This window comes from Sciurus carolinensis, chromosome 8 (assembly GCF_902686445.1).
Source record: "Sciurus carolinensis chromosome 8, mSciCar1.2, whole genome shotgun sequence".
NCBI classification, from domain to species: Eukaryota; Metazoa; Chordata; class Mammalia; order Rodentia; family Sciuridae; genus Sciurus; species Sciurus carolinensis.
Genome location: NC_062220.1, coordinates 84,214,794 through 84,236,720, shown reverse-complemented (window position 1 = coordinate 84,236,720; position 21,927 = coordinate 84,214,794). Strand labels below are relative to the sequence as shown.

At 42.7% G+C, this 21,927-nt stretch overlaps 1 protein-coding gene across 1 annotated transcript in view; it reads left to right on the top strand.

Moving 5' to 3' along the window:
• Positions 1-21,927, top strand: part of Gsdme (gasdermin E) — a 68,392-nt gene that overhangs the window by 6,212 nt on the left and 40,253 nt on the right. The window contains exons 2-3 of the mRNA XM_047560958.1: positions 2,957-3,186; positions 10,268-10,460. Of these exons, the coding sequence (XP_047416914.1) occupies positions 2,976-3,186; positions 10,268-10,460 (404 nt within the window). The 5' untranslated portion in view covers positions 2,957-2,975. The remainder of the gene's footprint in view (positions 1-2,956; positions 3,187-10,267; positions 10,461-21,927) is intronic.

Below are 21,927 nucleotides of genomic sequence, written 5' to 3'. Positions count from 1 at the left end.
TGGGCCACTGAGAGAGTTCGGAGCTTCATTGTTTCTTTTTCATTTCACATCTGTTTCCCTCCTGTGCGTTTCTTTTTTTGCTTTCGGAGATCTTTCTAGGTGACCATTCTGATCACCCGGCTCTGTAGTCATGCCCTCCAGTGGCTCCTGCTGCCCTGGCTCCCCTTTGAGGGAGGCATGGGCCTTCAAGTCCTGGTGGAGAGCCCTCCTCAGCCTTGTCCCTGGCCCTTCCCCACTCTGAGGCCCTGCGCTGCAATGCAGGAGTCAACCCCAGTGCTTGAGAAACCATCCTAGGCCTGCCCATGAAATGATCTGGGCATGGCAACACAACCCATTGTCCTCTGGGCTGTCACCTGCTTGCCCATGGCCCCCCCATCACCACCTCCAGCAGCTCCCTGCTGCTCCTCTGCGACAGCAGCCTCACAGCGTACTTTCCTTGACTTTCTTCTTGGCCTACAGAAGTTGATTCATGGGTGCGTCAACTTCCAGAGGACTGCTGTGACTGTGTATCTCTCTCCAGTTTGCTTTATGTGCCTTTTTCTTGTTTTATTGCATGTAGCTATTTATGCCAATAACTAACAAAATCTAGCTATTTCTCCCCTGGCCACCAAACTAGTAGCTCAATTAGTAGCGATTATTATATTAAAAACAAAAAACAAAAAACTCTGTATCCTAAATGCTTAAACACAGTTCCTGGGTTTAGTGTATAGTCGAGAATAATCAATGAAGTATTCAATAAAAGATTTTGGTGAATGAAAACATGAGTCTTCCATGGAATGCAAGATACTTGTACACTTTGTGAGAGACAAAATTGAGTGGGAGCCACAGTATACTTAGTGGTCCTTCTTTCATGTTCATTGATTCAGAAAGGAACTTTCTTAGCCAGGTGCAGTGATACATGCCTGTAATCCAAGTGACTTTGGAGGCTAGGGCAAGAGGATCACAAGTTTGAGGCCAGCATGGGCAACTTTGTGAGACCCTATCTCAAAATAAAAAATCAAAAGGACACTTGGTGGTACAGTGCCCCATGTTCAATCTGCAGTAGCCCCCCCCAACCCCATCCCACAAAAAAACAGAACCTCCTTGCATATTTCAGAATTTCTTCCTTAAATGTTCATTTTTACTGTTATTTATTATTATTATTTATTATTTATTAATTATTATGTTATTTGTTATTTATTAAGAATAGGGTCAGGTAGCAACTGCTTTATAATGATCCAAGTAAAAGTACTTTAAAGAAGAACTTGATTAAGGCAGATGTTTTCTGAGGCCCTAGAGGAGATTCATGTTGAACAAAGCAAAATGGCTAAGAGTCGGCTCTTAAATTTTATGAAACTATCTGACTAGGTGACCAAGCCAAGCACCAGGTACAAACCCCTATAAAACATAGTCTTGTCTATTAGATATTTCAACTTAACCATGGATATTTTTTTAAAATGTTATTTCAATTTGTGTTTTTTTGTGTGTGTGTCATTTTTTTGTGTAATATTTTTGTGTGAGTATGTGTGTGCATTGTTTTGTGTGATATTTTTAATTGTACGTGTGTGTGTGTGTGTGTGTGTGTGTGTGCAGTTTGTGCATGGCGAATTGTTTATCGTCTTTGCTCCTGTTTTTACTGGGATATTTTAAAGCTTGATCTGCAAAGCTTTTTTCTAATAAGCACTCTCACACGTCATTATAAATATTCTTAGCACTTTCTCAGTTTGCCCCTTGTCTTTCTAAAGGCTTCTTATGCTACAATTGTACAAACGTTTCTCTGTATTTTCTCCTACTACTTTTATGGTTTTATTTTTCCTCAAAGAAACCTCTCATCCATTGAGAATGTCCTCGTGTGTGGTAGATGAGAGGAAGCAGACTTTAGTTTTTCCAGAATGTTAGCCCGTTTCCCCAGCACTGTTTGTCAAGAGCACTGTTCTTGTCCCACTAAAGGAGTACTTTTCTTTTCTATCTTCCAGTATGTCCTTTTCTTTTCTATTTTCCAGTATGTCTCTTCTTTTCCCTGCAGCTCAAACGTGACTGTGCCATTATTTCCAGGTTAAGAAGTAATAGCTAGTCACTTTTCATTTCTGAATCGGAAGGGTCACAATGTAGAGAATAGATGCTTTTGACCTTACAGAAAACAGTTATCGCTAGGCTAGTCTGCTGAGGGACTGATTCCAGGATGCCCCACCCCCTACCCATCATAGATAGCAAAATCCTCAAATGCTCAAGTTCCTTATGTAAAATGGTGATTTTTTTTTTTAAAACTGGAAATTGAAACCCAGGGTACTTAACCACTGGCCACATCCCCAGCACTTTTTGTTTTTATTTTGAGACCGGGTCTCCCTGAATTGCCAAGTCTGGCCCTGAACTTACCATCCTTCTGTCTCAGCCTCCCAAGTCAACTGGGATTAAAGGCATGTGCCACCACACTCAAGTGCCTTCCAGATTCTTGGTAGGATTGTATTTCTTCACCCTCATGGTTGGATGAGACCATGTAACTAGTTCTGATTGAGTTGTAAGTGACCATGCCGTGAGTCCGGTTGGGCCAGAGCATTTAATTGCAGGGGTGAGACCACCCACAATTCTCCTTTCTGTTAAATAATGACTGATGATGTTTAAAGCTGTGGCTTTTCCTTTGGTCTGGATCCCTTAATGACTATAATATATAGAGCTCTCAGCCCACCCTGGATTGTAAGCAACAAATAAATCTATTGTTACAAGCCACTAAGGTGTGAGTATTGTTTGTTCCAGAAGCATAACCTAGTCTGTCCTGACCAATTCACATATTTTCTTTCAATATCTCAATTTAATTTCTTTGTCATCAACTGAACTCAAATTAGAGGGTTTCCTAGGGAGAAAATATTATTTCATGTGAACTGTTGAGATTAGGGAGAAATATAATTTTAGGAAAAAAGACACAAAATAATAACTTCATTTGATTTTAGGATAACCTTATTTTTTTTTTTTTTTTCAGATAATCTGGAACCCTCAAAATGTTTGCCAAAGCAACAAGGAATTTTCTTAAAGAGGTTGATGCTGATGGTAACCTGATTTCTGTATCAAACTTGAATGACTCTGATAAGTTACACCTTCTAAGTCTGGTAACCAAAAAGAAGAGATACTGGTGCTGGCAGAGACCCAAGTACCAGTTTTTATCTGTCGCCCTTGGAGATGTACTCACGGAAGACCAATTTCTAAGTCCAGGTATGTTTCTTTGGATATTCTATATTTATTCCCAGACATAAGATGAATCTTCTTTGAGACATGTATTCCGTGGAATTGAGGTGATACCTTCTAATGAATTCTCATTCCTTGCCTACTATTGTAAAAACATACCCTTACTTAAAATGAACAAAATTCTGCATATATAACATGAAAAGTTATAGCTTAACTTTTTAAAAATATTATTTCAATTTTGGCATAAAAGTCATTTATGGCCATTGTGAATGTTGTGGGCACTCAGTGTGAATGGAATGTATCTCCTACTCAAAATTTTGTTTGGTGTTGAGATTGCTGATGCCACATACCTATCAAGAGGGTGTGAAGACTCTCAGGCTGGTCCAAAAATGGCTACGGAGATTGGAAGGAGTAAGGAGATGGGCTCAGTTTTTATCGTGATTACTGGGTGGAGATGGGGTACAGATTGGAGCTTGTGTGGTGTAACTTTCACTAGCACCAATGAAGGCAGCAACTGGACTTTCTTACCAGTTTGTCCAAATGTGCAACAGAAAAACAAAAGGCAGAAGAGGGGGGGCTTGATAGCTGTCAGCAGCCAGATTGCACAAAAAAATCGGGCACATTATTATAGCACAGTCAAGTGCAGCATTTCAGTCAGTGAGAGGCTAAATATAAGATGGTGGTCCCTGTATTACAATCATATTGCTTAGTGACATCTTAGCTGCCTTAGTTTGTGTAAGGGCACTCTATGCTGTTTTCACAATGATGAAATTGCCTAACGATGCATTCCCCAGAAATTGTCCCTGTCATAAAGTGACGCATGACTATGCTTATGAAATACAGACAGATGAAGAAGGGAAAAGAGCAACAAAAATTCCACCATTGCCTGTTAATTTCCAAAGACTGCATGGTGGTCTTTTTCTTTCTGTATCTAATTTTTTTTAAATGTATTTTACATTTTTAGATGTGGGGGTCTTGCTATGTTGCCCAGGCTGGCCTTGAGCTAGGATCAAGCAATCCTCTTACCTCAGCCTCCTCAGTAGCTGGGACTGCAGGAGTGCACCACTGTTCCTGGCCTTGTCATCCCACTTTTAAAAAAACAGAATTAGAGTGACTGGGCATGGTGGCACATGCCTGGAATCCCAGCAACTCCGGAGGCTAAGACAGGAGGGTTGCAAGTTCAAAGCCAGCCTCAGCAACTTAGTGAGTCTCTAAGCAACTCAGTGAGACCCTGTCTCTAAATAAAATATAAAAAGGGGCTGGGGATGTGGCTCAGTGGTTGAATATCCCCGAGTTCAATCCCGGGTACCAAAAAAACAAAAACCAGAATTGGAATCATACTACCTATAACTTTTTCCTTTTTAAAAAATTTAACTTTATATACGTTTTCTCCACAGGTTTAAATATTTTAATGATATTTTCAACAAACACCTTATTCCTTTGTGTGTATGCACCATAATTTGCTTAACCATTCCAATTTAGTGCTTAATAAAGAAGGCTGCAGTGAACATTTTTGTTTGTGTTTTTATGGTTGCTTTTTAAGCAATTGCTTTAGCATGGATTCTTAGAAATAGAATACTGGATCGGAGGTTGGAAACTTTTTGAAGACTTGCTACTTTGCTATTTTACTTCTTAGCATATGGTGATATGTGACAGTAGCATCAGGTTTGTTTGTTTGTTTGTTTTGTTTGGGGTTTTTTTTTGTAGTGGGTCAGGATTCACCTTGAACTTTCAATCCTCCTGCTTCAGCCTCCAAGTCGCTGGAATGACAGGCATGTACCCCTGTGCCCAGCTTCATCAGTTCTTCACTAGGGATGAAGTGTGTCTGAGTCCTTCTTCAGCTCTAAAATTCTCTAGTTTTGTGATTGTATCTCTATTAAAAGGGGGAAAGAGAGGAGAATATTTGATTATATAAATAGTCTCCAAACTTTCTTCCCAACAAGTACTCCAGCCAGTATTCTCTTTAGCCAGCCCACTGGAGCTACCAAGCAAGGGGAGAATGAATTGATATTAATTTTGCATCATGCCCCAGCTTGGATTTGTGTACTTTCTAGTAAAATTTCTATTGAATTGTGAAATAACTAAATATAAGCAGGAACAAGAGAGAAAAAAAAAAATACCTAAAATAGACCAGGGGCCCCTGAGTAATTGGAGTTTCTCTGCTTTGCAATATAAAATGACTTCCTGTGGTCCTGAAAGATTATGAAAACCACATTGAGTTGGTGAGGCCAGTCACTGTCACTGCAGGATTATAGTTTAAAATAAATACTGTATCCTTTATGTTCTTTCATCCTAAAGGAATATACCAAAGTAGATGCCGAATTTAAGAAATGAGGAACTGAGTCTCAGGGCTTTTGTGAGTTCAGGTGTTCCCAGAAGTTAATCCTTAGACCAGTCAGTGTCTTGGGATGTCCAACAAGATATCTTTCATGGGGTCATTTTCTAAAATACAGACTCATTCAAATCAGAGATAAAGTGATAAACTTATTTTTTAGCACACATTTTCCAAAGCATTGGACTTTGTTATAAAGTAAATTTGACCTAACTTATTTTTTATTTAATGATTTCTGATTATTAGTTATTATTGTTATTTTGTTTTGCATCCAAGACAATTTCTCCTTTTTTTTTTTTTTTTAAAAAAGATCTGAGGTCAGATCTCATCTGGATTCTGTCATGTTGGTTTTAGGGCTGTAATGAGAAGTGCCCTCTACTTTATCTACCACATAGACTTAGGATGCTTTGCCTTTGGGTGTTTTTTTTTGTTTTTTTCTGCTCCCAGCAGCCCTGGCACGAGTGTTGCTCAGGGGTGTGTATGTGGAAGGGACAGTGATTTGGTTGTTGGCAGTTCCGTGACAGCCTTGATGGTTCCCTCCGTTTTTCCACCAGTAGCAGTTGATAATTGATTTAGAAGTGTGGGCAAATGACATCTTTTCAGAAGGTGTGTCTAGGGTAGTGTTCCAGAGTACAAAAAGTCTTGATTGTCCTCACTTTGTGACTAGTTTTGGGGACAGAGTTTCCAACAGTGGTAACAAGCCCGAATCCAGAACTGTGTACTAAAGATAGAATTTCTGTCTGCATCGCACTTTGTAGAACCTAAGACTAGCCTGTTTACAAGAAAAGAATGCTGCTCTGGTCTAAACCCAGTAGACAGATAGAGCCTTCCTGTATGCCACACTCTGAATTTCATCCTTCTTATACATCAACTAGCAACAGCATCATGTAGGTATCATTGGTTATCTCCAAATTACATATGAAAATCTGGGGTGCAGGTAAATGAATGTTGCCCAGTCTTCCAGGGCTGGCGATGTAGCTCTGTGGTGGAGTACTTGCCTAGAATACTTGAGTCCCTGCACCAAAAGAAGTTCTCACCCAAGGTCTCCCAGTTAGCAGTATTAGATCAAAGACATGATCTTAAACTCTTACTATCTGCCCCACCCTGTTTCCCAGAGCATTTCCTAAAGTGTTTGTATTCCACAAGATGTTAACTAGGAGAGGTTTCGAGATGAGGGCATTTTCATAGACTTCTTATTTTTGGTGGTGGTGGTGGAAAATGATGCTCTTTTTTGTAAATTGCAAAGATAATGAATGGTGAAGACTTATCGATGCTGGGTAAGGAGTGGGTTTTCTTGACTAATGTGAAAGAAATACAGCTGCTGAGTCAGTGTGTGGATGGATTCTAGGTGGGTTTGAATCCCTTGTGAAGGGTACCCAGGAGCCCAGTAGAACCCTGGATCAGAGAAATGGAAAACAACAAGTGTGAAGTTCCTAGCAGTTTCTCTCTCTCTCCCTCCCCCCCCCCTCTCTCTCTCTCTCTCTCTCTCTCTCTCTCTCTTTCTCTCTTTCTCTTTTCACTGAAAATTGAACCTAGGGGTTCTTAACCACTGATCCACATCCTCAGGCCTTTTTATTTTTTATTTTGAGACAGTATTTCACTAAGTTGCTTAGGGTCTCACTAAGTTGCTGAGGCTGACTTTGAACTTGCAATCCTCCTGCCTCAACCTTCCAAGCCATGGGATAATATGCGTGCACCACCATGCCTAGCTCCTAGCGGGGTCTTAATGTATCCTTAACTATGTGTTGATGGAGACTGTTTATGGCTGTATCTGTTTGGATTAAAAATGGAAACCGAAGGCTGCAGTGTATGTCAGTGTTCAGTAGTAGAGTGTTGTGATTAGAATACCCAGGGCTCTTCGTTCAACTCCAGAGCATGCATGCGCACACACACACATACACACACAAAGGAGGACAGTAGAAGCCTGGAGACAGGAGAAAGCTCACAGTTCACATATGAGATCATCAGATATTTATCTTTAGGGTTCAGATAAGAAAGCCAGATCTTGAAGAAGCTCTGGTAGCAATCACTGGATATGGTCAGATGAGGAACATGGCAGTTCCAGTTGATGTGATTGAAGGTGGGACACCAGGTGGTGGTGGTAAATTCCTTAGCATCTGGGAAGACAGGAAAGAAGAAGGAAGAGAATTTGGAGCTTCTACATGGTGACTGAGGGTGTGGGCATGCCCAGCTGACTTTATAAGGAGGAGACTGATAAGGAATTGCATGATAAAGAATTAAATGACAGACTAGAGAACAGATGGGAAAATGTAAACATGGGAAGGGAATTATCTGATTGGGGAAGATAATGAGGGACAGGGAATGTTCTCCAAGACTGGTGGATGGGAAGGCAAGATGACCAAGGACAGGTTCAGATGGCTGACCTGCCAGATGCTGAGGCATTCCTCTAGGGGGTGGGGTGCAATTATGATGAGGGCTTAGGTGTCTTCCACCTGCCGATCCTTTTCAGTCTTCACTTGCAAAGCACACATTTAAAATGTTCTGTTTCTTTATTGGATAGTGCTTTTTAGTGTTGCTGTGATCAAACTACCTGACAAGAGGAACTTGGAGGAAAAATTTTTTGGGGGCTTATGGTTTCAGATGTCTCAGTCCATAACAGCTGATTGCATTGCTCTGGGCCAAGGTGAGGCAGCACATCAGGACAGAAGTGTGTGGCAGAGGGAAGCAGAGAGAGGGAGGGGGGAAGAGGCTATAGGGAAGATGAACCCTTTTAGGGCACACCCCCAATGACCCACTGCCTCTAGCTACTGGCCTACAGTTACCATCCAGTCCATTCTAACTAGGATAGACTGTTTAGGTTATAGCTCTCACAATTCAGTCATTTCACCTATGGGCATAGGAGCTTTTGGGGGATATCTTATATCCAAATCATAAATTCCACCTGATCCCCAAAAGCTCATGTCCATCTCACAATACAAAATGCATTCAGTCCATCTCTAGGAGTCCCATAGTCTTAAGAGTTCTAGCATGCCCAAAAGTCCCAGTCCAAAGTCTCATCTGAGACTCAAGGCAAACTCTTGGTTGTGGGCCACTGTTAAAATAAAAAACGAGTTACCTATCCAATATACAGTGGCACAGAAACTTTCTTATTCTTAAAGGAATAGGAGCATAGAAAGAAGGGATAGGGACAAAGCAAGACCAAAACCCAGATGGGCAAACAGGTCCCTTAACCCTGTGTACAACATCAAGGACACACTGCAGAGAGATGTGCTCTCCAAAGGGCATGAGCAGTGAGCCCCTTTGGCCTTGCTGGTTGCAGTGCACGGGCCTCTCTTTTAGCCTGGTTCTCTTTGCAGCCAGAAAATTTGGTATACAGTCCATGTTGCTGGCATCTCTTAATTCTTGGGGTCTCCATATTAGCTTTGGCTTCACTTTCAGAGCTCCATGCATCACTGTCTCAGGGGCAGCCTGCTACATTTGGCCTGGCTGCCTACGCCTTCCCTTGAAATTTTAGTGACCATGACCTCCACAACCCCTGAACTTGAGTATCCTGCATTCCTGCAGAACCAGCACCATGTGGATGACACCAAGGTCTTCTGCCAGCTTGCACAATATCTGGAATCATGGCTGCAGCAGCCTCTGAATACCTGGGTAGCTGAGTCTGGTGAAATACTTCCTAGGCCCTGCTATCCAATCTGGGTGTCCCCATGATCTTTTCTTGGAGGAATTTTCCTTTTTACCTCCTTGAACTGGAAGTGGATATGATCTTGCAAATTCCTGAGATGCCCTTGGGACATCTTCCCAGTTCTTCCCAGTTGTCTCTATGCAAAGTACTTAGCCTTTCTTTTGGAGATGTAATTTCTTCAATAAGCACAACTTTCTTGGCCCCAGTTATACAAGCACTTTTCTGGTCAAAATGCAAGTTTTAAAAAATCCTTTAACTCTCCTTATAGCTCCCAATCCTCACAGTAAACCTGGATAAAAGTTTCCAGCAAAATTCATGCCACTGACTAAATGCTGTGCTGTCTTCAGCTTTCCTCTATCAGATTAATCAGTCCATCGTCTTTAAATTCAGTCTCACCAAAAATCTCAGGACATGGGCAACATGTAGACAACTTCTTTGCCAGAATGTAACATGAATGGCCTCTAATCCAATTACCAATAGAGTCCTCATTTCCCCCTGAAACCTCATGAATGCAGTCTGCTTTCCTGTCAGCATTCAGGTCTTCTGACCTCTCACCAGAATTGCCCATTAATCTCCGCTTACAAAATTCTAAGGCTTCTCTAGCTTGCATTTTTGAACTTTTTTGGATTTCTCCTGTAAACCATTTCCAAAGCCTTCTGAACCACATGGTCAGGTTAGTCACAGTAATGACCCCACTCTTAGTACCAATTTCTGTTTTAGTAAGGTTACAGCTCTCACAATCCCATCATTTCACCTCTGAACACCCTGCATTAACAAGGTTTGGGTGACACCAAAAACAACTGACAACAGTGACTGAAGAGATTTTCACTTGGAAATGATTTACTAAACTGTACGGGTACTTTTGTGTACTTTTCTTACTTACACTGGAATTGAAAAAACAGAAAAAAAACCAAAAAGCACCCAGGGAGCCTTGGCAATTCCAGGCATGCTCCTGGACACACACAGTTATGCTGGCTGTTTCTTTTGCTCTTATACAAAACATAGCTGCTGGCTTTCAATGTGGATGCCAGTAGCATGTTTCCCAAGCATCTGTGCAGGGTTGGAAGCTAGGTGACCTGAGACACAAGTGGCTTTTTCATCTTCAGATTTTTCTGCTCCATCCATTGCAGTGGTTGTGGAGTCAGACTTTGTGAAATACGAGGGCAAGTTTGAAAACCACGTGAGTGGGACCATTGAGACGATTCTGGGGAAGGTCAAGCTGAACATTGGAGGCAAAGGCCTGGTGGAGAGTCAGTCTTCATTTGGAACCCTGAGGAAGCAGGAGGTGGACTTGCAGCAGCTCATCAGAGACTCCGCCGAAAGGTAATGAGAAATCTGTTTGGCATTTTGGGTTTTGACACATCTCACATTTAAAGGTTGTTCAGTTAAAAGGGTGAGAGATGTGAACTTTGCCAACCAACAAATGTTTATTGGATGCCCGTTGTACTAAAACTTCATAACGAGCACATTCTTCATTTTAGAATTTCTTGACTGTTCTTAGCCTGAGGGTAGAGATCTGGAAAGCACTTTAAAAGGATGTTATTTCAGCAAATATGTACTTTCCCCCCATCATATGATTTATAAAATGCTAACAGTGAAAAAGCTCTGTCCTGTATTTTGAATATTAATATCAGAAGCAGAAAAACAATGAGCCTTCTCTTGTTCTTTTTCAGTCTCCTAATAAGGAAAAGATGAGAGCAAGTAAGGAGCTACAGGGATGAACTATTTTTCAACTTTTCTTAAAGAAAACCTTGGATTTATTCATTTATCTTTCAGTAAATACCCCTCACCCTATGATAGCTCATCATTATTTTTACCTTATGTTTATTCAACATTTAATAATTTTATTGAGTGCATACTATGTGCCACATGCTGTTCTTCATGCTGAGGTTGCTGTAGTGAACAAGATGCCATCATTTCTACCCTGCATTCTCATGGGGAGAGATGCAAAATATATAACACAAAATACGTGGCTAAATAACACATGCATCTCATCCTTTGATGAGATCAGTGGCCTGGAGGAAAATATAGCAGAGAGCACGGCCAGAATGGTGGCCAGAGAAGGCATTCAGAGAAGTTGGCAGGAGACAAAGCCCTGAAGGAGGGGACGGAATGAGCATGGAATGTCCTGGGCAAGGATGTCATGGGCAGTAGCCAGGGTCACTAAAGCCGAGGAAGCCAGGGAAGAGCGAGGAATGCTAGAGGAGAGCCATGTCCCACAGGACCCCACAGGCCATTGGAAAGACGTTGACTGTCTCACAGAGTGAGACAGAAAACCCCTGGAGGATTCTGAACAAGGAAGTGACATGACCTGACTCATTTTTTAGAAGGTCATTCTTTCTACTAGTTTGAGAAGAGACTGGATAGGTAGAATCCAGGAGTCCAATTGAGAAGTTATTGCAGTAATCCAATTGAGATGATATTTCAGTTTACACAATACCATATGTGCATTTTCATGTGTAATTTTATCACCTTCTTTCCCTCTTCAGATAGAAAATTCAAATCCAAATGAATTAAGAGAAAGTTCACTTGTATCTAACTATGGCTGCCTTATCTCCTCTTTTCCAATGTTCTTAGGATTGTATGAAATATAAAATATGTGTTCATTGAACAAAATTATGTTTAAACATTAATGAATTAAAAGATACCATAGAACATACATATCAAGCATTTGGTGGGTGGATTTTGTACAGACTGGACAGCTGAAGTCTTCAAAACCTACATATCTGTCCAGTAACCACCCATGTTCAATGCTGCTTCTGGGACTCCAGGACTCCATGGAGTTGGGACTCCACTGGACGATCCCTTTTGGTGTAATAACTTTAAGCTTTCTGGTGGCACCAGTTGGAAGGCATGGTCTCCTCCGTCAGTTGTGATCTTTTATTTTCCTTTCTCAGTTTCTTTTTCTTTGTCGGAGAGGCATTTTTCTTCTCTAATGCAATACTAGGACATACTAGGAAGTCATTTGTTTATCTGAAATTAAAATGTAACTGGGTACTTTATATTTTCTTTTGCTAAATCTGGTGACACTGTTGACTGCAGAAGGAGAAGAGAAAGACTGGGGGAGTCCAGGGCTTCTCTTGGCTCCCTCGATCTTCACACAGCCTCTCTTAAGCTAGATTTTGCAGTCTTGTTATTTCTATTTCAAGAACTACAGTTGGGCAATGTTCGCTAGTCACATTTCCTGACATATGTTTTAAAACACTCTTCAGGATTCAGGTGTAGAAGCTATTGCCAACAGGAAGCACATGGGGATGGGGGTCTCTGATATGGATGCCAGAAAACATTCTGGAGAGAAAGAAACTGGAGCCAACAGTTGTGGGTGGGGGAACAGGGAGTCAGGGAAGGAAAGGAGCACCTACTCTATGCCAGGCAGTTACACATCTTTTCTTTTTCTCTGCACTGTCTCCTTTAATACATTAGTGAACTGAGGCCCAAAAGGGCGAAATTTGTTCCTAGGCACAGAGTTCAATTTGGGTGCTGGAGTGAGGTTTCCACCCAGGATTTCCTGGCTTCAAATCTTCTGTTCTTTCCTCTAAAACATGCTTGAAGTGACTGAAGAAAAGAAATTGGCAGAGATAAAAGTAGTTAAATTGAGAGCATGAATGTAAAGGCAGAGGCGTGAATCTGAGTCCCCTGTGAGGCTGCCTGGTGGGAGACGTGGATTATGTCCCATCCTGAACAGACACATGGGAATAGGTAGGCTTGCTTGCTTGGAGGGGCTTGGACGCTGGGATGAGATCACCTGGGGAGACTCTTTGAGAATCCTATTAATTGTAGAGGTAATAGGGAAAGGGATGACCTGGAGAGTCGAGGCCTTGGAAGCACGATAAAGAATAAATGTCATGGGCTGGGTGTTGCTCAGTGGTAGAGCACATGCTTAGCATGCACAAGACCCTGGGTTAAATCCCCAGTACCACAAAATAAAAAAATATATATAAAACGTAAAATAAATGTAAGGCCTACACACAAGAGGTGTCTTATCGCAGAGTCATCTATGTTATGTTGCTAAGAGCTAAAGGTGAGCTACTAGGGAAGGGAGGGGTTGAAAGGGAGGAAAGAGAGGGAAGGTACAACTCTCCCGACCCTGGGATGGTCATCTGTAAAGCTAGCATTCTTGTTATTTCACACCGGAGTAATAAATTCTTATTCATGTCATCTCCTTGTCTTTGGACTCTTATAACATCATCAGCATAGATAAGGTGCTGTTGACACACATGTGGCCTTGGGAGTGGTGATTAGTGATGCCTGGGTACTGTGTGTTCCTGAGGGCTTATTTGCAGTCCGTCATTTTTATTTCAGGTCATTTAGATAAGTTGTCATCTGTATGCAGGTTATTTTAGTCCTCAGAAATCAGAGTAATAGATTTATCACCTGTGAAATGTATGTGCACCTCAAAAATAAACTTAATATAGCCTAGAAAAAACAATCATGTGTATAAATGGCATTTATCTAGCATTGTTGGGCACAAAGGCATTCCGTTGGAGTTAACCTTCTGATATTTGGAGACTCTGAATGGCTCACTAGGTTTATCTTAAACATTCTCAAAGAATTCTAAGATGTATACATACTTTCCTTCTTTTGTAATGGAGAATAACCAATTTTTTGAGACTTCTGATAATGACTCAGATTGATTTTTAGTCTTAATATCAATATTACTGTGTAATAAACTCTGTTTTTTCTGCCTGTCTTCCACCCTGAGCTGCCATTTGTCATAGTCTAAAGTATAACAGCCACACCCCACCCCACCTTTTGCTATGGGTTCGTTGCTTCTCATCTCCTGGGGTCTGGAGAAGTTTATTCCTGGTCAATAGCTTTTGTGGACTTGCTAAGTCAATCCGCCCTTGTCCTCAGCTTCTCCAGCTGTAGGTGAGACAGTTGGACCAGACAGTATGTGACGGTTTCCTCCTGGCTAAGGATCTAGAAGCAAGTGGAGCCTGGAATGAACACACCAGCTCCTTCCCCTTGAGTTCTGGGCTTTGGTTCCAGCTGTTTTCCAGCAAAGTCACCATTTTGTGCTTGCCTGGCTACTTGGGGATTAGGTGTTACCTAAAGGCACATCCCACTTCTATTCTTTATCACATTGGAAAGCACATTTTGGTAAAGCAGATTACATTTGTCTGTGTATACTTGGTAATTAGAAGTTTGGTTCTTCATGAGGAATTCCAAATTGATTGTGTGAAACTGATACATTGCAAAGCAATGGTGTGACAATGATAAATCTTTACAACTATTTAAAATATTTAAAATTTACTCAAAGTCCTATTATATTTAAATTCCTCCATATTCCATAAATTTTACACAAATTTTTAAAAAAATAATGCTACTCTTGAACTGGGGATGTAGCTCAATGGCAGAGGGCTTGCCTAGCATGCAAGAAGCAGCCCTGGGTGCAATCCCAGCACTGAAAGAAAAAATTGCTACTCTTGATTATAGCTATTTGACCTTTTTAAAAGGATTTGCAGTAGCTCTCATGAGTACTGTTTCCATATGCCAGTAGCTCTTATTTTATTTAGGATATTTTCAAGGGGAGGGGTGTGAGAGCCCATGTCTTTCTCGAAAAACAAATGTGCAGCGAAGTTTGAACTGGCCTCCTTTTCTACTGAGTTAGTTTCCCTGTGGTCAGTGGAGGGTTTGGAAATCATCCCATTTGTCCTTGCGCTTTAACCAGGCCTGGCGTCATTATTTTTCTTAGAGAGTTTGTGCCCAACAATTTAAAGACTTCTGTCCACATGCACTTGCAGAATGAGTTTCCTGAATCCGCTCCCTTTGTTTATTCGTTTTTTGCTCCATTTGTCCTGGCGGGGCAGCCTGTAAATGAGAATGAAGCAGGTGAGGGCACCCCAAGGTGTAGGGGCTGGTGAGGCTGGAAATGCCACCCTGTGCTCTCCGTGTTGGTGAGTGGGAGGATTTTTCGACCGATTGTAGAGTGGTAAACTTCAGGCTAATTTTTTGTGATTAAAAAAAAAAAAAGGTTGTGGAAACAAAATCTAAAGAATAGTATCATGAATAATGTAATATGGCGCCTCCCATCCAGCTTAACAAAAGATCTTTTTCTTTAAACCCATACCTCGGAGCCATCTTTTTCTGCCTTCGTGGCCCAGGACTTCATTAGCAAATTGGGATTTGTGTCTCTGTGAGAATTAGATGAGAGAATCTAAACAGTGTGCGGAGTGGTGCCTGGCGCATAGCATGTTCTCCTAATTGTGGTTGAGTGGTAGCGGTGCTGTCGGAATAGAGCCTGCTTACCAGCCCAGGGAGGAGACCGGGCAGGGAGGGGCAGAGCCTCAGAAATGAGATGACGTGAGGGCCTCGGAGTTTCTGACTTGTGGCATTTCTGATGTCCCTCTCTTCCAGCTCTTGTTTCCTTCCTTCATGCAGGACACAGGCTACTTCATAGCCTCTGTTCTGAATTCTATCGCGGAGTGACTAATGACCTTCAGTGCCCTTTGAAGGGGGTCTGTCCTTGCTGTGCTCTCCCCCAAATGAAGGCTGACCCAGCTACATAGCTGTGTCATCGAACCTTTTGGAAAACACATGGAGAATTTTTGGTCTAGGTTTCATTTGTAGCAGATGCTTATCCAATTCTTAAGATGTAGGGAGCCCTTGACCAATATCTGTATGCTCTTCAGGATCCTTGTCTTGGTCACCACATTCCTTATGGGAAGCACAACTATGGAGCACTCAAGACCCCACCAAATCTACTCTTTAAAAGAGGTCTTTCCTGGGCTGGGGATATAGCTCAGTTGGTAGAGTGCTTGCCTTGCAAGCACAAGGCCCTGGGTTCAATCCCCAGCACCAAAAAATGAGACCTGCTGGCCACACCCATCCCTGTGCTTTCTGAAATTCAGTCAAATTATTACCATTTTTCCCCTCCATTATTTTATCTCCTTCCCTTGGTCTTAACTATTGGGACTGTGAGCTCCTGGAAACCTGTCTGGCCCTCTATTGTTCCTTCTGCCCTATAAACAGGATCAACTGGCAACCCCCTTGGTGGAGGGATGAACGTGCTGGTGACAATTTCTAGTGTTTGTTCCCAGGTTTATGTCTTTGTACAGAAATTGTCTTGTCCTATGAGGCTTACTTATAAAGGTTATTCAAATCTTCAGGAGAACTTAAGTCCTAAGGAGAGACATTGAGGTCCTATTTTCTTCGAAGACTGATAAACATCATCACCATTGATTCATGTACCACTAAGAAAGAACACTGTCTGTTAAACCATGTCATCCATCAGTGTAAAACAATCTTGATGTTAAAATGTGGGAAAAAAACATGTCTTAGAATTGATAAGCTCCAGGGTCTCTGGCTGGGTTGGTTGGAACAAGTCAGGAGTTAGACTTTAGGCGAGCAGATGCGTGCATGCCACCTGGGCTGTTCCTAGTGTCAGACACAGGGACTCCACCCATCTCTAAACTTCTCACGTCACTAAATGCCCCGTCTGCAAAACTCCTGCTGAGGAAATGGTTGGTGGGGCTTAAGTCCATTTAAAAACCTGGAGATCCTACATGGCTCCCTTCTTGCCCTCTTTCCTATGCCTAGGTTCTTACCAGCTGATTCAAGTTTGTTTTTGTCGTTTTTTTTTGGGGGGTGGGGCTGGGGATTGAACCCAGGGCCTTAGTGCTTGCAAGGCAAGTACTCTACCAACTGAGCTATCTCCTCAGCCCCTCTGATTCAAGTTCTTCAAGATTGGTTTTACCTTTTCTCATTGCCCCAGCCTCATGACCATTTCTTTTACCAGTCAGTTCTTATCTGTAGCCTTTTGCCTCTTCCTGATTCTCCACAGGTCCACCTGTAGGATCAGGTCCCTTCCTAGCTAACACCGCCTGTGCTCTCCCCAGCCTAGGATGGCATCTGCGCCTTCCTCTGTTTCACAAAGCCCCACTTTCACTCTCCAGCCTCAACTCTCACCCCCTCAGTTTCTCCAGGGCAGTGCCCAGAACCTACTTCAGTTCCTGGGAATAATACTCCACTTCTTCAGGAGCCACGTTCCCCATTTCTCTTGGGGTGCTAACATGGTGCTAACGCCGTGGGGTACCATCTGTTGCAGCTGCCTGATTCTCTGCCATGTCCCTCCTGGCACATGCCTCTCTTATTTGCCATGGGCTCTGGCACAGTGCCTGTAGCATACTAAGTACTGCTTAGTTGAAAGAATAATTGGTTTATCTTCATTTTACATCCAAGGAGCCTGAAATTCAGAAATTAATTAGTTTGCCTGGACTCAGGATTTAAGGCCAGGTCCACAAAACACATGATTTTTCCATTCCATCTGCTATGCACAGAGTTTGGAGAGAAGCCCCCTCCCCCCCAAAGACTGCTGCATGAATTCTCCTCTCTGCATCAGCTTCATTTAGTTTATCATCTTTCAGGCTTGCTGAATCTCATCACCTGGTGGCAGTTAATTAATTACCCCACCTAAAAGGTTGAACATCTGTAATTGCTTAGTCATTTTTTCCTGTCTCTCCTTGGATTGTTGTATGTGATTAAGGTGTTAAAAACTAACGTGGCTGGAGATGGAGCAGTTGCAATGAGCAGGTGGCCAAGTCACTGTGGTACTTATGTGTGTTATGCCCCAGTTTTAATTTTTCCTGTAGTTTGCAATCCTGAAGTCATCTTCAGCTTCATCACAGCAGAAAGAGGGGGGTGGGTGGGGGAAGCTTTTCTTACTATAGTGGTTCCCTCTTAACTGCAGGGGATGTGGTCCAAGACGCCCAATGGGTGCCTGAAGCCAAGGATAGTCCTCAATCTGTGTATACTGTTTTATCCTGTACATACCTATGATAAAGTTTAATTTATAAATTAGGCACAGGAAAAGATTAATAACAACTAATAATAAAATACAACACTTATAACAATATACTATGATTAAAATTATGTGAATGGGGTGTCTTAGAATAGCTTACTGTACTGTGCTTACCCCTCTTATGATGATGTGAGATAATACGTATGTGATGAGATGAAGTAAGATGATCAATAAAGGACTTATATGTACTATGGCCATTACTTTTGCAGGCTGAGATTTGACAGCAAAATTAGCATGAGTTTTTTTTTTTTCCTTCTTCACAATTCCACGTACAATTTCATAGATTAATCTTAGCAATCTCAGCACATGATCTTTTGCTTTCCTTATTAAGTTGAGAACTTTTCACTTAAAGGAAGCACTTAAGGGCTTCTTATTGGCATATCTGAATTTCTAGCATCACTCTTCTGTGCTTTGGGGTCATTATAAAGTAAAATAGGTGTTATTCGAACATAAACCCTGTGATACTGACCATCAGTCTGATCTGAGCTGGCTGCTAAGTGCTAATGAGCAGGTAGCATATACACTCAGGATACATTGGACAAAGAATGATTCATATCCCAGGCAGGTTGGCACAAGATTTCATCACACTGTTTATTTCTAGAATTTTCCTTTTAATATTTTAGGACTGTAGTTGGTTTCAGGTGACTGTGGAAAGCAAAACTACAGATAAGGAAGGGTACTGTGTATTGGGAAAGGAGATCTCAGTACATAGTAGTTGAGGTTTCTAGAGATTTCCTGTCCCTGGTTCCAGATGGAGCATCTCTGATATGTGGTACTGTAGATCTGAAGTGTCCCCCCAAGGGCTCATGTATTAGAGACTTGGTCCCCAGCCTGTGGCACTATTGGGAGGTGGCAGAACCTTTAGGAGGTGGGGTCTAGTGTAAGGAAGTTAGGTCATTGGGGGTGTACCCTGGAAGGGGATATTGGGACCCCGGCCCCTTCCTCTCTTTCTTCTTGGCTGCTGGAAGTGGTGAGGAGGTGAGTAGTTCCTCTGCCACATATTCCCACAATACTGTATGGTGCCACGACAGGCCCAAAGCAAAAGGGCCAAGCAAACATAGACTGAAACCTCTAAAACTGGGAGCCAAAATAAACCTTCCCTCCATTATGTTGATTGAACTGGGTAATTTTCACAGTGACAGGAAGCTAAACAGGTGGGGAAGTCTCTTTTATTGTTGAAATGGAGACTGTTGGTTGGTACTGAGGAGTCAGTTGGCAGCTGCTTCAGTTTCAAAGAGCCCTCATAGGGGAATTAGGCAGAAACACTGCCTAGTACATTTGCATGCAGTATGTGCTGTCTGCAGGTAGGGCTCAGGGGGAGAGCCAGGAGGGAGAGGGAAGATGAGTTCAGAGCTTCAGGTTGAACAGTGCCAGGCTGCTGAATGGCGTTCTCATTCCACCCTTGTTAGCTGTGTCCTTTGGGTTATTGGCTTGTGAATTTTGTTCTTCTTGTTCCTCTGAAATAAGGGTGACAGTTTCTTCACATACCAGTTAGGGTATCTAGTTGCAAAGGACATCTCTAACCTCACATAGGAAAGCAAAGATTAATGGCAGATGGTCAGTTCGGTGGCGGCGAGGACCCTTGTGTCAGCCTCCACCTGATTCTGTTCCAATAGCTCTAGTTCTCTTGGTTCCCATATGGTGGCCACATTGCAGACAAGGTCCAAAGGCAGACAAATGGTCTGTTCCTTGTGACCCTTTTTTAAAAGGGAGAAGAATCTCCCAGAAACTCCTAAGAAATTGTTCCTCAGGTCTCAGTGGCCAGAATTGCTCCTCAATTCTTGATAAGAAAAATGGAGTAACCAGAATCGCAGAGCCAGGAGGGCTCAGGGGGGGCCACGTGGTGCAGAAGGTGGGGCGCCTTCCCAGCAGAGCACTCAGGGTGCTGCCTATAGGGCCTGGGGGCTGAGTGCCGGTCCCCTCCCCTTCCTTGTCGAGGAGCTGATGAATTTTAAAAGAGTGAAAGCAGCACCCCCTTGGAGGGGCAAGCCAGTGGGTGAGAGGCAACAACCTCTGCATTCCAGGACTTACAGAGACAGTTCCCGAGTCTGGGCTAGTGGGGCAGCCTGGAGGAGGTCGTTCATCGAAAGAAGAGGATGTTCCAACTTCATGGAAGGTTAGGAGGACAGCGCCAGGGAGTTTGCAGGCAATGTCTATGGAATTAATTTTTCTATTCTACAGCTGGTCTGGGAACACACATTTGTTTCTCTTTTAACTGCAGCTATTGTCGATAAATCAAAACCCTTTGGGAGAAATCCTTCAACTACTAAAGACTTCCTCGTCAATACCTATCAACGTTTCTGTGGGTTAGTAATTCTTGCTTAACATTCTTGCAATGGCAGGCTGGCCATCTTCTTTTGGCTTTTTAACACCCCAATCTCAGTTTCTGGACAGATGTTGGATCCAGTCTGGCAGTGTTGCAGCATTTCCCAGAATGCATTTGTACCTTTCCTTCTTGTTGGTTTTTAAAGCAGCGTAGTGGGGAAAGCACTGATGTAGGAGTTAGAAGAGACATGTCCCAATTTTGGCCCTCCCATGAATGTGCCATGAGGTTCAGGGGAGTCTGTAACCTCTGTGCATATTCTCCATTTGTGAGCAGAGACATTGGATTAGAGCCAGGTGCTTAGGACCACCTCCTCCATCCCATGCAGACATGGCCAGTCAGTCACAGCTGTCTTGCACCTCCCTGCCCCAAGCCCAGGCTCAGTCTCAGAATGGGCATCCCTGCAGCTGGGCAGCCGTCACTGCTGGATGGTTCACAGGTGGTTCCTAAGAACAACCAGAACGAGATCATCACCTGTGTCCCTTGGAGTTGTGTAAGTTCCCCTCAGCGGACGCCATCAAAGCTGATTCCTCCTGTGTTGTAACAGACCCCTTTTGTTTTTTTGAAGAGCCTGATCAGAAATCTGTTAAAAACTCCTGGAGGACATGTTATAATCAATAGTAATTTGGAGGAGGAGGTTGACAACAGTAGCTACCTGGGACTTGTTTGTTGGCCTGGTGTCTGGAGCATAACAGGTCTCAGTTTTTCCTGGAGTTGAGTGAGTGAGAAGGGAAGGTGGCCTGCAGCAGAAGATATACCTTGCAAAAACTCCATTCATTTTCCTTAATGATTAATTTCCCTCCTTGTGCCTGCAGGAGGGACCCTGCAGGATGCATTCATGCTTTGAAAAACAAAGCTGCTTCCCTCCTTTTGGGTATGTTTGGAGTTTTAGAAGTCTTCTCTGGGTTTCTTTTTGTTGACTGTACCTTTTGGCTTTTGAAAGCTTTGGAAGTAGAGAAAATGGAAATGCAAACCTCAGCCTAGGAGAGGAGGCAGCTTTGTTAGGATTGAGCCTGAGGAGCTGATGGATGCCTTAGAAGTCCAAGCCCCCTTCCTGCTCAGCTGCTCTGGCCTGAGGCATGGGCCCCAGCAACCACATGTGGAAATACACACAGCAGTACAAGAGTTAATAGAGATGAAGGTCAAACTCCTACCACAGCCAGAGGGTGCCCTCATTCAGAGGAAGGAGACAGTGATTGTGGGGCTGCAGTGGCCAACTGGGGCTTTGCAAAACCTGGGCTTCTTAGCAGTGTGACTTTTGTTACTGTCTTCAATCTCTTTGAGCTTCTTTTATCCTCATCTCAGAAACCCTGAATCCAGGGTTTTTACTTCTTGATCTCTGTTAGGGAGTGCAAACAAGATATGTAAGATTATAAAATAAACAAGTTGTATTGAAATATATATGGGTTGCCTTCCCAACTTAGTGATTCCGGTTCTGAGAGAGGTTTGAGCCAGGGGCCAATCCTTTGAACTGTTCTGGGTCTGTACCTGAGACACTGTTCTCAGGGGAGCACCTGAACTTCTGGGGCTGCTTCAGACCTGATGGTATTGTAGAGGAGAAGAGATGGGGAAGAATTCCCTCCACAGATTGTTTTGCAAAAACTCAATTCGTTTTCCCTGATAATTATCTTTCCCTCTGTTCCCAAGAGGTCTCTTTTCCTAACTGA